The sequence below is a fragment of the Rhinoderma darwinii genome, chromosome 8 (genome assembly GCF_050947455.1).
Source record: "Rhinoderma darwinii isolate aRhiDar2 chromosome 8, aRhiDar2.hap1, whole genome shotgun sequence".
In the NCBI taxonomy this organism is placed as follows: domain Eukaryota; kingdom Metazoa; phylum Chordata; class Amphibia; order Anura; family Rhinodermatidae; genus Rhinoderma; species Rhinoderma darwinii.
The window spans coordinates 43,297,837-43,315,029 of record NC_134694.1 but is presented as its reverse complement, the minus strand read 5'-3'; the positions used below and the strand labels follow the sequence as shown (position 1 = coordinate 43,315,029).

The 17,193-nt window shown below is 40.7% G+C and overlaps 1 protein-coding gene across 3 annotated transcripts in view; it reads right to left on the bottom strand.

The window, feature by feature from the left end:
- Positions 1 to 17,193, bottom strand: part of GABRA3 (gamma-aminobutyric acid type A receptor subunit alpha3) — a 765,781-nt gene that overhangs the window by 591,481 nt on the left and 157,107 nt on the right. For all 3 annotated transcript variants that reach the window (XM_075835629.1, XM_075835628.1, XM_075835630.1), the window contains one exon: positions 11,405 to 11,513. In XM_075835629.1, the coding sequence (XP_075691744.1) occupies positions 11,405 to 11,493 (89 nt within the window). In that variant the 5' untranslated portion in view covers positions 11,494 to 11,513. The remainder of the gene's footprint in view (positions 1 to 11,404; positions 11,514 to 17,193) is intronic.

Genomic DNA, 17,193 nt, shown 5'->3' with positions numbered 1-17,193 from the left:
TGTACCCAGAGAGTTATCACGGTGTGTTATCGGTGGTTTTACATAGGACTGCAGTTATACATTATCTGTATATAGAGAGTAATCCCTGGGTGTCATCTGTGGTGTTACAACTACAGGTAACATCTCCTACATTATCTGTACTCAGTGTGTGTAATCTGTGGTGTTACATAGGACTGTAGCAAACATCTAGTACTTTATCTGTACTCGTGTCCTTCCCTTCATAAACTCTAAACCTGTGGGTTTACCCTGAGCTGCTCTCGCACAGCTTCTACATTTTAATTCCATACCTCACCCACTTGCTGGGCAGGTATTGGCAGAATTTTAGTCTCCCCTTAAAATGTACAAGGGTATTGCAATGTTCATTTTGGGGGTGTATAATTATTCAAATGTGGTGCAAAAATAATCAATGACTGGCCTGATTTTAAATAGGCAGTCATATGTGGGGTCATCACGGGACGGGTACTGTGCATTATCATTATAATATTTCAGAATTATTACAAAACGTGTACAAAACCTGTTTGGGGCATTGCCATGCGGTAAAATACTGTGCTGTATAAGAGATCCGTTTTCCAGTATTGCCTAATCTGTGGCTATTTTTACTAGGCCCATATGTAGCACAATGCCCCAAAATGTCATCATCTCCGCTGCATCTATGGGGGTCCACCAAGCAAAGGATGACCTAGGGTTTTGGGCTAAAAATTGCTGGGCGTATAAATTTGTCTGGGGCACTATTAAATTCACAAAAAGACCTTGAAAAAGTCAATTTCTGCGAGGCCTGCAATCTCAAACCGAATTCCTGTTCTGCCTATGAAATCTGGAATGTGATGCTCATAATTCTCAGGGGGTGGGTTCCACATGGTATTATTTGGGGGGTTGCCTCAGCTGCAGTCCTGGGGCACCTTTTGTGGAGGTTCCTCATCACTGGATGAGAATGATGAGGAGGAGGACATGAGGAATGGGGCATAATCCTCGCTGGCCGCATCAGTGTCGGAGGCCAGTATGGAGTATGATATGCCTGCTCGGCTGAATAGACCCTTTTGAGATGATTTGGACATTTTTATTAGGGGGTGTGCAGTGCTTGAACACATGTAATACTGAAAAAAAAATTATGCATTTACACGTGTATATTATATTTCATATGGAAAAAAAAAGCAAGAGAAGAAAATGGAGAAAAGACTAAGATAAAAATTTAGAAGAAAAAAAATGTACTGAAATTTACTGAACAAGTGTCCCATGTAAAACTGTAAAACATTCCTGACTACCTGACACTAACAAATTAACCATAACGCTGGAAAAATACTGTAGTATAAAAAAAACTGCGCTTTCAAAAATTTCGTCATCGAACTTCAGTTAAAAAAAACTGTAAATGTACACTAAAACTGTAGAAAAAATATATAAAACTTCTGCTATATACACTACCGTTCAAAAGTTTGGGGTCACCCAGACAATTTTGTGTTTTCCATGAAAACTCACACTTATATTTATCAAATGAGTTGCAAAATGACTAGAAAATATAGTCAAGACATTGACAAGGTTAGAAATAATGATTTTTATTTGAAATAATAATTTTCTCCTTCGAACTTTGCTTTCGTCAAATAAATGCTCCATTTGCAGCAATTACAGCATTGCAGACCTTTGGCATTCTAGCTCTTAATTTGCTGAGGTAATCGGGAGAAATTTCACCCCATGCTTCCAGAAGCCCCTCCCACAAGTTGGATTGGCTTGATGGTGCCTGCACTTCTTGCGTACCATACGGTCAAGCTGCTCCCACAACAGCTCTATGGGGTTGAGATCTGGTGACTGCGCTGGCCACTCCATTAGGGTATGTTCACACGAGGGCGTCCGTAATGGCTGAAATTACGGGGATGTTTCAGCCTGAAAACATCCCCGTAATTTCAGCCGTAACGGCATGTGCAGGCGCTTGAACGGCGCGTCCATTACGGACATAATTGGCGCTGCTATTCATTGGAGTCAATGAATAACGGCTCCAATTACGGCCAAAGAAGTGACAGGTCACTTCTTTGACACGGGCGTCTATTTACGCGCCGTCATTTGACAGCGGCGCGTAAATTATGCCTCGTGTGAACAGACAAACGTCTGCCCATTGCTTTCAATGGGCAGATGTTTGTCAGCGCTATTGAGGCGCTATTTTCGGACGTAATTCGGGGCAAAAACGCCCGAATTACGTCCGTAATTAGTGCGTGTGAACATACCCTTATAGATAGAATACTAGCTGCCTGCTTCTTCCCTAAATAGTTCTTGCATAATTTGGAGGTGTGCTTTGGGTCATTGTTCTGTTGTAGGATGAAATTGGCTCCAATCAAGCGCTGTCCAGAGGATATGGAATGGCGTTGCAAAATGGAGTGATAGCCTTCCTTATTCAAAATCCCTTTTACCTTATACAAATCTTCCACTTTACCAGCACCAAAGCAACCCCAGACCATCACATTACCTCCGCCATGCTTGACAGATGGCGTCAGGCACTCCTTCCAGCATCTTTTCAGTTGTTCTGCATCTCACAAATGTTCTTCTGTGTGATCCAAACACCTCAAACTTCGATTCGTCTGTCCATAACACTTTTTTCCAATCTTCCTCTGTCCAATGTCTGTGTGCTTTTGCCCATATTAATCTTTTCCTTTTATTAGCCAGTCTCAGATATGGCTTTTTCTTTGCCACTCTGCCCTGAAGGCCAGCATCCCGGAGTCGCCTCTTCACTGTAGACGTTGACACTGGCGTTTTGCGGGTACTATTTAATGAAGCTGCCAGTTGAGGACCTGTGAGGCGTCTATTTCTCAAACTAGAGACTCTAATGTACTTGTCTTGTTGCTCAGTTGTGCAGCGGGGCCTCCCACTTCTCTTTCTACTCTGGTTAGAGCCTGTTTGTGCTGTCCTCTGAAGGGAGTAGTACACACCGTTGTAGGAAATCTTCAGTTTCTTGGCAATTTCTCGCATGGAATAGCCTTCATTTCTTTTCTTTTGACCCTAAACTTTTGAACGATAGTGTATATATTTTTTCAAATGAACGTCAGCAAATGTTCGCTAACCTAACTGTGTAGGTACTAGCTACGCCCAAACCTCCCTACCATCCCGGATTCAGCGGGACAATCCCGGTGATATGTCCCAGTGTCAACTGTACCTGCGTACTCAGGACGCAGATACAGTTGAACCGATTGCTGATACAGTTTAACCCAATGCTGAAGCAGTGAACAGTCAGTTCCCTGCTTCAGCGTTCATACAGAGTGGAGGAGAGGAGGGAGCTCCTTCGCGTGTCAAGCACTCCCCAGGCACAGCGCTGCTTTAAGCGCTGAGCCCGGCAAAAGGCCCTTGATGTCACTGTCCATATGTGGCTCCTCCAGGAGCGGAATCCCTGCCAGAGAGTTGCCGATGCTCTGGCCAGAGATTCCGCTCCTAGAGGGAACTTCTGACGTCACTGTCCATATATTGACAGTAACGTCAGGGGCTACTCCTGGAGCGAAATCCCCAGCCAGAGCGTGGCCGATGCTCTGGCTGGGGATTCTACTCCTAGAGATCTTCAAGGGGGGTGTGGTACTATCTACATGGTTACTGTATAATGGCACTATCTATAGGGGACAATGGTGATATCTACATGGGCACTGTGTGTGTCACGATCTACATGGGCACTGTGACACTGTTTATGTGAGCAATGGCACTTTATATGTGGCATTGGTACTAGGGGCAGCTAAGGGGGCATTATACTGTATGGGGCAGCTAAGGCAGCATTATACTATATGGGGCATTATACACTATGGTGTCAGCTAAGGAGGCATTATACTGTATGGGGGCATCTGTGGGCATTATACTGTATAGGGCAGCTATGGTGGCATTAAGCTGTATGGGGGATCTGTGTTGGCAGTATACTGCAAGGGGCATCTGTGTGGGCATTATACTGTATGGAGGCATCTCTGTTGGCTTTAAACTATATGGGTGCCTCTATGAAGGCATTATACGGTATGGTGGTAGCTAGAGGGTATTATATTGTGTGGGGCAGCTAGAGGGCATTATACTGTGTGGGAGGCACTATGGGAACATGATACTGTGTGGGCTGAACTGGGTGTGTATGGACAAAGATTGGGTGGGATTACAGGTGTGGCTTAAAAGAAAAAAAAATGTGTGTCCCCCCTTGCGATACTTGAAAGTTGGGAGGTATGGCTACACCTTATCAGCTAACCGAAATATCCACTACTCTAACGTCCTACCTATAAAAGTACTAGCTGCATCTAACTATATTTCTATTTATTTTTTTTTACAAATTTTTACAGTTTTATATAAAAAAGGGCCCCAAAAAACCTGCATCAACAAATTACCACTGAGGCTGAATATAGACTCCGCACACACACACACACACACACACACACACACACACACACACACACACACAGGTAGATGGTGTAGTAAAATAAAATGGCAAAAAAATTAAAACCTGCACCAAAAATTGAGCAAAGATGCCGATCAGCGATTGCAGTTACTGATCAGTGCTCAAGGCCACAGGATGCACAGAGTGAATTGGTGCGGGGAGGTGAAATAAAAACCTGCGTCAAAAAAATTGCGAGAGGCTGATCAGTGATGGCGGTCACTGATCAGCACTCAGTGGCCACAGGACATACACAGGAAGGGGGATACAGGAACAGGGTATGGGAACTGGGACAGGAAAATGTAGGGACAACTCTAGTGCTGCTGCTCCTATAAAAAAAAATTACAAAATCAGCAGCATCATGGTGGATGATTATGATCACCCAATGAATGATCACGCAGCAGGATGCAGAAGACTGAGCAGGATACAGAAGCGGATCACAAGACCAGAAGGCCTTAGTAACAGTCAGCATAGCACACAGAAATTCACACATCAGCTCCGTTCACCTTTCCTAACCAGAATGAGGCAGGCAGAGCTGGTGCAGGGTGTTTGAAACACCCAACATGGCTGTGATTGGTCGGTCTGTGCAGACCGACCAATTGTAGCGATCGGGGAGGTAGCACCACGCCACATAAATACATGGTAGGGATTAGCGCATCATCATCATATCACTTTTGGCACAGTGATTCGCTAAAGCCGCAAAAAGCCGCGATTGGCTAGTCTGAATTGACCGGCCAATCATAGCGATCGCCATTGCAGGTGGGGGTGCGCGACAGCCCCTTGGGCGTTTTATAAATATCTCCTATTGCACTCATCCCTTCCTAGCCAGTGTCACTCTGTGCCAGGATAGCCTCCAGCACATAAAGGGGAGGATCCTCTGACCTTCTCTGCGTTGAAGCTGTTTGCTATGGTACATGGCACGTCTTTCTGCACGGTCGTCATGGCTACCCTGCTCTGCTTCTCGGTTTGGTAGTCAGGCTGTTATCATGCTGCCTCGCTGCCCTGCCAGACACTGGAGAGGGGAAAAACACACCACAGAGGGGTAACACAAGAGACGACAAACTGAGTGAGCAGACAAGACCACACAAGGTACAGGCAAGAATAAGGGCAACAGGCACGCGGTTTTTGAAGGAGCTTTGAAGTTGAGAAGGTCAAAGAAAATGCAATATACAAATTCCGGGTAGACAACTGGAGCCTTAACCTGGAGACTTAGTAAAATAATTTGTTAGTCTGAAAAAATATATACATCTATCTAGTTCAACATAGTTTCCTTCAATTTTGATCCAGTAGAAAGAAAAAAAAACAATGAGGCATATGAAAATAAGACTAAATCTCTAGGTCAACGACCTGTCTCCAGTAATCTAGTGTCCATAAATTGTAATATTCTTACTTTCTTGAATAGCATTCAGACCCATTTTAATCCTTAAGTGACATGTACATGTACAGCAGATGTGCACTCTAACAATAGGGCGTGGCCTCAGGAGCTAAGCCTGGACAATATACGGCAGATACTGGGATTATATTTTTATTACAGCTGACACCCTCCTTTAATGGCCAGTATCAATGTGATTGGTGCAACTTTTAATTACTTTTTATTAAAAATTATTTTTACTTTTTCAGATATACAGCTGCTTTGTGTCTCGTGCTGAAACCTGTATCTGTCATGAAAATTAAATGTATCTGCTTGTAAGACAGACAGTAATACCACACCAAATAGTTACTATTTCATATATTCCATATGTCTACTTTATATTTGCATCGTTTTTTGAAAATTTTTTTACTTTTTTAGGACGTTACAAGACTTAGAACTTTAGCAGCAATTTCTCATATATTCAAGAAAATTTCAAAAGACCATTTTTTCAAGGACCAGTTCAGATCTTAAAGAGGCTCTGTCACCAGATTTTTCAACCCCTATCTGCTATTGCAGCAGATAGGCGCTGCAATGTAGATTACAGTAACGTTTTTATTTTTAAAAAACGAGCATTTTTGGCCAAGTTATGACCATTTTCGTATTTATGCAAATGAGGCTTGCAAAAGTACAACTGGGCGTGTTGAAAAGTAAAAGTAAAAGTACAACTGGGCGTGTATTATGTGCGTACATCGGGGCGTGTTTACTACTTTTACTAGCTGGGCGTTGTGTATAGAAGTATCATCCACTTCTCTTCACAACGCCCAGCTTCTGGCGTTGTACTTTTACTTTTAAACACGCCCAGTTGTACTTTTGCAAGCCCCATTTGCATAAATACGAAAATGGTCATAACTTGCCAAAAATGCTAGTTTTTTAAAAATAAAAACGTTACTGTAATCTACATTGCAGCGCCTATCTGCTGCAATAGCAGATAGGGGTTGCAAAATCTGGTGACAGAGCCTCTTTAGCTACATCGACTTACCTGCTAACGCCGATGCTGCTACAGAATCAACTCAAGCCTCTGGTGCCGATGTGTCCTCGCTCGTCTGACACGATGCAGGACCTGTGAGTGACGTCACAGCGTGATCTGGCAGAAGCTGGGCGTTCTGAAGAGAAGTGGATGATACTTCTCGTCAGAGCGCCCAGCTAGTAAAAGTATTAAAAACGCCCCGATGTACGCACATAATACACGCCCACTTGGACTTTTACTTTTAAACACACCCACTTGGACTTTTGCAAGCCTCATTTGCATAACTACAAAAATGGTCATAACTTGGCCAAAAATGCTCGTTTTTTAAAAATAAAAACGTTACTGTAATCTACATTGCAGCGCCTATCTGCTGCAATAGCAGATAGGGGTTGCAAAATCTGGTGACAGAGCCTCTTTAAGCGGCTTTGAGGGCGTTATATATTAGAAAGACCCCATAACTCACCCCATTGTTAAAACTGCACCCTTCAAAGTATCCAAAACAGCATTCAGAAAGTGTTTTAACCCCATAGGCGTTTCTCAGGAAATAAAGGAAACTAGAGGTGAAATTGACAAATTTCATTTCTTTTTGCTAAAATCATTTGTAATACAGTTTTTTCTGTAACACGGAAGATTTTACACGAGAAATGCAACTCAATATATATTGCCCAGATTGTGCAGTTTTTCAAAATATCCCACATGTGGCCCTAGTGTGCTTATGGACTGAAAAGCGGCCTTAGAAGCAAAGAAGCACGTAGAAGATTTTGGGGCCTCCTTCTTTTTTTTTTTTTTATATATATATTTTAGACACTATGTCAGGTTTGAAGAGGTCTTGTGGTGCCAAAACAGTAATAAATAAATAAAAGTGAACCAATTTTGGAGAACTACGCACCTCACTATGGGTATAGTTAGGATTTTGACCCCACAGTTTTATGCAAAATGTATTTGAATTAGTCTGTGAAGATGAAAATCTAAGTTTTTTCTGAAAAAATATAGAACTGTCAAATTTTTACAAGGCATAAAGGAGAAATAACACACCAGCATTTGCAAAGCAATTTCTCCTGATTACGGCAATAACCCAAATGTGGTAATAAATTGCTGTTTGGACCCACAGCAGGGCTCAGAAGAGAAGAAGCGTTATTTGGATTTTTGGAGCGCTGATTTTGCTGGATTCGTTTTCAGTGCCGTGTCACGTTTGCAATGAACTGGAGGGACCAAAACCATGGAAACCACCCAAAAGTGACCCCATTTTGAAAACTACACCCCTCACTGAACTTATATAGGGGTATAGTTAGCATTTTGACCCCACAGTTTTTATGCCAAATGTATTTGAGTCTGTGAAGATGAGAATCTACTTTTTTTCTGAAAAAACATAGACATTTTTAATTTTTACAAGGAATAAAGGAGAAAAAACTCCCCAGCATTTGTAAAGCAAATTTTCCCGATTTATGGAAATACCTCACATGTGGTAATAAACTGCTGTTTGAGCCCAAAGCGGGGCTTAGAAGTGAAGGAGCACTATTTGCATTTTGGAGCTAAGATTTAGCTAGAATAGTTTGTGGGTGTCATGTCGCATTTGCAAACCCCTTGAGAGACCAAAACAGTGAAAATACCTTAAAAGTGACCCCATTTGGGAAACTACGCCACTTAAAGAATCTATTTAGGGGTATAGTTAGTATTTAGACCCCACAGGTCTTTTTCAGAATTTATTACAATTTGACTGTGAAAATGAATATCAACATTATTCCGACTAAAATGTTGCATTTTTTTAATTTTCACAAAGAATAAAGGAGGAAAAGGCACCCCAAGATTTGTAAAGCAATTTCTCCCGAGTATGGCAATACCCCACATGTGCTCATAAATGCTTTTTTATTAGAAATTAATTAACTCTTTCTGGACTGATCCATTTTTTGCTTTTTTTAATTTTGTTTTTCACTCCCCGCATTCCAAGAGCCATAATGTTTTTATTTTTCCGTCAATAAAGTGGTGTGAGGACTCATTTCTTGCAGGACCTACTGTAGTTTTTATTGGTACCATTTTTTGTTACGTACAACTTTTTTTTATTAACAATTTTTTAGAGCTGAGGTGACCAAAAAACCGCAATTTTGGCGTTTTAAATTCTTTATTATTTACAGCGTTCAACGTGTGAGTTAAATAATGATATATTGTAATAGTTCTGACTTTTACGGATGCAGCGATACCAATTTTGTGTTTTTTTTATTTTTTACATTGCTTTAGTGAAAAAATTGGGAAAAGGGTTTTCTTTTGGACTTCAAATATTTATTTAATTTTTTTCACGAATAACTTTATTTACTTATTTTTATTTTTTTTTACACATTTTATTAGTCCCCCTAGGGGACTTGAACCAGCGATCATTAGATCTCTGGTACAATACACTGCAATACTAATGTATTGCAGTATATTGTCATTTTTACAAGCTCCTGTAACAGTGCGATCGCTGTTCCTGTCCGATAGTCCTGGGTGTCCGCTGTAATACACAGCTGACACTCGCAACGTATGGTACGGGCTGAGTGCGTGAGACCGCTCCATACATCCCGCCGCCCCCCCCCCCCACACACACACCACGACATGCTATTAAGTCGTGGTGCACGAAGGGGTTAATGCGCAACGGGTGATGTGGAGGGAAAATTAACATTTTCCACTGATATGCCATTTGAGTGCACAATATGTTGTGCCCAGTTTGTGTCACTGAAAACAAATGCATCATAAAATATTAATCGGGTTCTCCCGGGTATGGAGATGCCAGATCTGTGGGCGTAAACTGCTGTTTGGGCACGCTGTAGGGCTCAGAAGGGAGGGGGCAGCATTTGGCTTTTGGAGCGCAGATTTAGCTTGGTAGTAGTTCTGTTTGCCGTTTTGCTAGTATTTCAGTTTATAATGTGGAGGCATATGTAAGCTGGGCAGAGTACAGCAGGGGTATAATAATAGGGTATAATAATGGGGTAAATAAATAAGAATCCCCTTAGATGTGCCCGGTGTCGCACTGATAAATGGTGCCCAATCTTATCCCCTTTTGGAACTGCACATTTTGCATCACCATATTCTGAGAGCCAGAACTTCTTTATTTCTTCTTCACCGGAGCTGTATTAGGGATTATTTGTTGCGGGATAATCTTTAGTTTTCATTGGTACCATTTTGGGGTACATGCGTTTGTTTTTTTTTATCACTTTTTATTCCATTTTTTGGCAAGCAAGGTGACCAAAAACCAGCAATTCTGACAATGGTTTTTATTCATTTTTATTTTTTTATGGCGTTCACCCTGAGCTATAAATGACAATTTTACTTTATTCTGCGGGTTGATACGATTACGGCGATACCAAATGTATATAGTTTTTTTTACGTTTTGCAGCGTTTGCGCGATAAAATCACTTTTTTATAAAATAATTTATTTTTTGTCACCATATTCTGAGAGTCATAACTTTTTTATTTTTCAGTCAAAAAAGCTGTGTAAGTGCTTGTTTTTTGCGGGACGGGTTGTAGTTTTTATTGGTACTATTTTGGCGTGCATGCGACTTTTTGATCACTTTTTATTGTATATTTTGGGAGCGGTGGTGACCAAAAAATTTTGATTCTGGACTATTTTTTTTTCATTTTTTTCTTGCAGTGTTCACTGTGCGGGAAAAATAACATTATAGTTTTATAGTTTGGGTCGTTACGAACGCAATGATACTAAATATGTGTACTTTTAGCGTGTTCATTTTTTTTCCTATAATAAAAGACTTATTATAGGAAAAAAAAGCATTTTTTTGTTGATGTAACTTATAACTTTTATTTTTAAACTTTTATAAAACATTTTTATTGTCTTTTTTTTACTTGTTTTACTTGTCCCACTATGGAAAATTTAGTCTTGCAGCTCTGATCGCTGCTGGAATACATTACACTATCTACGTAGTGTAATGCATTCCAACTGTCATTGTGACGTCACTCTGACAGGAAGCCTACGAGGACCAGCCTCCGGCCGGTCCTCATAGGCTTCTGTACATGGCAGCCCGGAAGCCATTGTCTGGCGTCCGGTTGCCATGGGTACCATCGCCAGCCCTCGTGATTTCACGTGGGGGCTGCTGATCACCGCTAAACTCCTTAAATGCGGCGATTGCAATCGACCGCCGCATCGAAGGGGTTAACTGCCGAAATCAGCGGCGATGGGCCGCTGATCGGCAGACACCCTGCACAGTTAACAGCCGCTGCGGTGTAGCGCCGCGCGGCGGTTAACTGTCAAAGTACAGACATAACTGCACATCGAGGTGTACAAAGTTACTGCTCATCTTGACATGCAGTTATGTCAAGGTGCGGGAAGGGGTTAACTTTTCAAACAATTTATCCTAATCTAATAGCATACCTGACGTAGTTCTACTTAGCAATTTACTTACAGTTAAAATGTAGTTGTTTAATTGTTTTCCATGCTGCAGTAACGGCTGTTATACTGTGACTGGAACCTGCACCCAGAAGCATCTAGAACAGCTGATGAGTGGACCCCCATCAATCATATACTGGGGACAGGTCATCAGTATAAAAAACAGCCCAAACTGGACAACCCCTTTAACAAACACACTTTACTGAGGAATTGAACACCTCACTGCATTGAACAGACCTTGCTTGCAGACAGAGAAGCTTGTAGCTAACCAGTAGGTCTTACCCTCTTCCTGGGGGAAGTAGGCACATCTGCAGAAGAAATCCTAGAGCAACCAGTGATAGTAGAGATGTCTCTTTCTGCCCCCGTGCCATGAGGGGGCTATCTGCTAGACCTGGAGAGCAAATAAGATTTATAATACTTCAATATCAACTTCTTTAATATTAACTTTATAAAACACATACAAAAACATTTGATAAAACTAAACTTTTCAGCTAATCCAACACTAGTTAGATTATACATCTGTGTAGATACCAATAACAAAATGCAATTTGGAACACTAAGGGTATGTTCACACAGGTTGGATATGCTGCGTAAAAATGCACAGCGTATCCAACCTAGAACCAGCAGGAAATTCCAGACGAAAAACCGGCACCAAATTGTGGTGCAGATTGTAGTCTGGAATCCTCGCTGGGTAAAACAAAGGTGAATAAAGAAAAGGCCAATACTTACCTTCACTGGCGTTGCCATAGTGACGCGTCGGCATGTGACCACTACAGCCTGTGATTGGCTGCAGCAGTCACATGGGATGAAACCTCATCTCGGTAGGTTGGGCTGCATGGAAAACAGCCGAAAAACAAGGAGTGGTCACTGTGTAGCATATCCGACACGGAACGCACAGGGAATTGTAGCCGAAAAGATTTACAAAACCTTGGGGACAGATTTTCGTCCGGAGTCTACGCTGCGGAAAACAGATTTTGTGGCTGCAGCAGTCACATGGGATGATAAGTCATCCTAGGAGGCCAGGCTGCACGGAGATAAGAAATTTAAAACAAGAAAAGGTGTTTTGGTTTTTTTATTTGCAATTTTTACGGCAGAATCATAGATTTTCAGCTGCAAAAATTTCAACCATTGCAATTCGTTGCAGATTTTACCTCCCCATTTAATTCAATGTGGAAAACCCACAACAGAGGTGCAGCAATTTCGCAGCATAAATTGACATGCTTAAAAAAATCGCACGCCAGTCAATTTCTGAAACTTTTCTCAACAGGTTTTTTTTCTGCAGCGTGTGGATGAGATTTATTCAAATCTCACTTTGCTGCTACTGTAATACGCTGCGGATTTGGCGCAATGAAGTCCGTTGTGGAAAAAACGCAGCTAATCCGCTAAGTATGAACATACCATACGTGGGGATTAGTTTGCAATGCTTTTACTTATTCAAGAGATTCTGTTTTTTTTATGACACATTGTACTTTATGTTAGTGTTCAATTTTGGTCAATACATTCTGTGTTCATGATAGAAAAACACCGATAGGTTTAGGAAACATTCTAAATTTTTCTTTCTTTCTTGTAAGACATAATCATACCACACAAAACAGTTAATAATTAACATTTAACTTATGTCTACTTTAAGTTCAATTATTTTTTAAATGTTCTTCACTCCTGAAGTGGCCTTGAGGGGCAAATATATTAGACAACCCCCTCCCCCATTAATCAGCACATTTTAACTGGACCACTCAAAGTATTTAAAACAGCAGTTAGGAAGTTTTCTAACCCTTTCGATGTGTCACAGGAATTAAAGGTGCAGGTGAAATGTAAAAGAATTTTTGCAGATATGAAATTTTAATATTTTTCTGTAACACAGCAAGAGAACCCCGAGTAATTATTTCTTATCTATATTCTACAGTTTTTAGAAATATTCCACATCTGGCCTTAATGTGCAACTTGACTAAAAATACAGAAGGAGCATTTTGTGGATTTTGGAGCCTCTTTTATATTAGGATGTTTTCCAGGCACCATTATAGGTTTGCAGTAGCCTTAAGGTTCAAAACCCCCAAAGAGATCTCATTTTGGAAACTTTGGGCTCCATAAGTGTTTTAAAGAATTGGACTGTGAAAATGAATATTTTTTTTTCCAATAATATGCAGTTGTATTTACAAGGTTTTGATTTTCACAAGGGGTAATGGGAGAAAAAACACCACACAATATGTGGCCATAGCTGCTGCTTGGGCACACAACAGAGATCAAAAGGGAAGGACTGTCATTTGTCTTTTGGAGTGCAAATTTAGTTCAACTAGTGTTCGTGAGACATGTTGCGTTGCATTGCCCTGATGAACCAATACAGTGGAAAATCACGAGAATTGACCCCATTTTGGAAAATATACTCCTCAAGACATTTATCAAGGGGTGTAGTGAGGATTTTGACCGCACAGGTGTATTCCAGAAAATAATGAGCAACCGATGGTGCAAAGTGAAAATGGCAATTTTTCCACTGTTATGCTCTTTCAATTTTCAATTTTTTGTGCCCAGCATGTTCTACGGTAGGCAGACAGACCATACATTGTTAAGCGGGTTTTCCTGGGTATGGCATATATGTATACATAAACTGCCGTTTGGGCACACTGTAGGGCTCAGAAGGAAGGGAGTGCCATTTGGCTTTTGGAGTGCGGATTTTGCTTGGTAGTAGTGTAATGGATGGTCAATTTGCTTATATTCTCTGTATTAAATTACATTATGATTTATCAAGTCGGATGCCAAAATACACAGAGATGTAAACTCCATCTCAAATGACCTTCTCATTCCCTCCATTATTTCTGGTGAGTCTGCAAGAAATATGTTATCTCTGTGTAATCATCTTATGGCCTTGGACACGCTAACGGCTGGCAGTCTGGCTGTACGCCCAGACATAAAACTATTAGACTTCCAAGGTTTTATCTTTATCGCAACATTTCTTATGTATGGGAATGAAACTCCCTAAAACTCTCTCATGAGGAAGAACAGCTTATAAGGATTCTATTGTACTCTTGTCTCCAGCTGCAAACCTGATGTCCGCATCTAATGAAAAATTGTAATATTATATTTAAAATGTAATGTATGCCTGTAATTGGCTAAATATGAATATATCAGAATTATTGTCACATTGCCTCTGATTGGTTAAACTCAAGTATACACCCATTTAGAATGATATTATTGTAATTGAGTTTGGCAATAAACCTCAGAAGAGTATTTTAAGCATGCAAGCAGTCTGTGTGTTTATTCCTCTCCGATATATATCAATATAAAATCTACTGATTAGAATGCTGAATAAAATTCCTCGAGTGAGTGTATTTTGGAAAACTCGTCAGAATTTCAGTGTAATATATTTTGAGCTATGAATTCCTTAACAGTTTTTGGTGCCGAAAACAGGGAGATTGATCATCTGATAGCTGTCACGAGAGATGTCGGGCATTACATTTGTGAATTTAAAAAAACGCAGTAGATGAGGAGCATATTCTTATACAACCTTTCACACATGTATTGCGTAAGCCTTCGTATTTTAGCTCTCATGACATCACATCTTCTGGACGGGGAATATTATCCAGTAATAGTATGAAAGAATGGATCCAAAAAGGTATGTTAAAACTTTTTGTGTGATGAATGATTGCAAGTGCGTATGTGAATTTGTGTTGCTGTTGAAGATGTGTAAATCTTGAATTGTTGATAGGAAAGGACATGAGAGAATTTTTTGCCGGCAATGAAACCAACCAGAATAAGTTGTGAGGAGTGGTACCTCCCCTTTGGAATGAAGTGACGTAGTACATGGTTGAGCGGAGTTGTAACTTACATGTGAAGTTTTGAAATGGAAGGATTGCAGTTTGGATAGTGAGAACAAATTTGTGCTGATCTGATGTAGTGTGTCATTTGTTATTTAGCTGTTGTGTGTAGTTGCTAAGGATCAAAAGGTTTTCCTGTTTCGAGTGTGCTCTGAGATAGTGTTGGGCGAGGTACTGACTTTCTGTAAGAGACAGAAAAGTTGGATATTTGTCTGTAATATCCTGTAGTACCACAAGGGCTTCTACGGTTAAGTCCTGATAATGGAGAACCCAGTGCAATAGGGAAAACTTTGAATGTTGTATTGAATAACCATTGATACTCTTCTAGCACACTGCCAGTTTGTATTATTGTGTGTAAGAGTCCTTAAAAAAAATCAGTTGTATGCATTGTCAGAATTGAGTTAACTAGGTTAAATGGCAAAGTAAGTGATTACTGGTGGTTACAAGTAAGTTGATGTAAGATTTGAATACAGGTGTAAATTTTGATAGGAAGAGTGAAGAATATAGAGCAGGTAGGTACATTGCAGTGACTAATGTGGGTCAGAATGAGGGGAGTGTAATGTGAACGGGTGTGATGTGACGTGTGTGATGTAACGTGTGAAGTTTGATGAGACGAGTGGCCACAATATAGCATTGATTTTAGATCTATATTGCATGCTCTCATTCTTAACAGCAGTACTGTGTAAAATTTTTAGTGTCTTGTGTATGGGGTTAAATAATTTATAAATGTAATCAATTTCTCTCCTCCTGTGTAAAGGAATGTCTTATCTTTGCACATGCGCTGTTGTCCGTAAGTACACAGAGTGAGTAAAATATTACAGCTGCATGAAGAAACAAGTTATAAAATATGAACCTTTTGGAATGTTCATGTATTGTGATAAGATATATGATTTTATGTTTTGAAGTTAATTCAAATAAGTTAAAATACAGATATTGCGAGACACGGGGTCTTGAAAATGTATGTACACGATGTGTAAAAAAAAAAAAAAAAAACGGACCGCACACGGACAACATCTGTGTGCTCTGCGTTTTTCAGGGATCAGTTCCTAAAGAAATACACAAAAAAAGAAAAGTGAAACCAGAAAGGGCTTGCAGAGGAGAAAAACGAATGACACACAGAAACCATGCTGATGCAACACAGACATTTATATGCATGAAAAACAGTCAGTTTTTTTGGATGCAAATTGAACACACTCTTGTGAATTAGGCCTTATAGACAGGGAAACTTTACTGTAAGGCTAGGTTCACACGACCACATTAACGTCCGTAATGGACGGACGTATTTCGGCCGGAAGTCCCGGACCGAACTCAGTGCAGGGAGCCGGGCTCCTAGCATCATAGTTATGTACGATGCTAGGAGTCCCTGCCTCTCTGCAGGACAACTGTCCCGTACTGTAATCATGTCCCGTCCATCCATTACGGCCGTTAATGTGCTCGTGTGAACCCAGCTTAAGAGCAGTGAGACTATGGTTAATTCAGTAAAGACTTCTATGAGGTAGGAATGGAACTCCCCAGGGATAAGAAATAATTTCAGGGGTACCCCCCTCCCAAGGTACTAAATCATCAAATCACATTCAGGAGAAGACATGAGGGGCAGGAGAATGAGCGGACAGTCAGAGGCTGGCTAGCAAATTATAGCCTGGGAGGCAAGCACACAGTACTGATGCATGAGTAGCGGTCAATCCTTTAAGCTGCTATAAAGGTGGTTAAGGTAACTGGGCTTTATTTCTAGCTGCCCTTAAAAGACGACAGCTGTAAATGTTCTCATGTTGGGATCGCACATGCATGTTCAATCCCAGATACACGATTGAGCTGTTAGCAATAGAGGAACTTTGAACTAAAAACTATTGGTTTCTGATCCGGTGAAAAAAAAATACCCCTTTACTATATATCACATACAGGCTAGAAACTCTCCTCTTACTTTACATTATATGTAGGCTAGAGACCCCATGCCACCTTTTACTATATATTACATGCAGACTAGAGACCCCCCCATACTATATATAGTATGCAGACTAGAGAACCCACTCCCTATACATTATATGCAGGAGAGAGACCCCCTTCCCCCTTACTATATAATACATACAGTCATTACTATGCATTATATGCAGACTGAAATTACAGAAACCACGTCGCTCGCTGAGCTTCGCCGTTTACGTAATTCCCATAGAGCTGAATGGTAGTTACGGGAACAGAGTAGCTTGCATGCTTCACTGCTTCTGTAACTGCCATTCACTACTATGGGTGTTACAGAAACAGCAT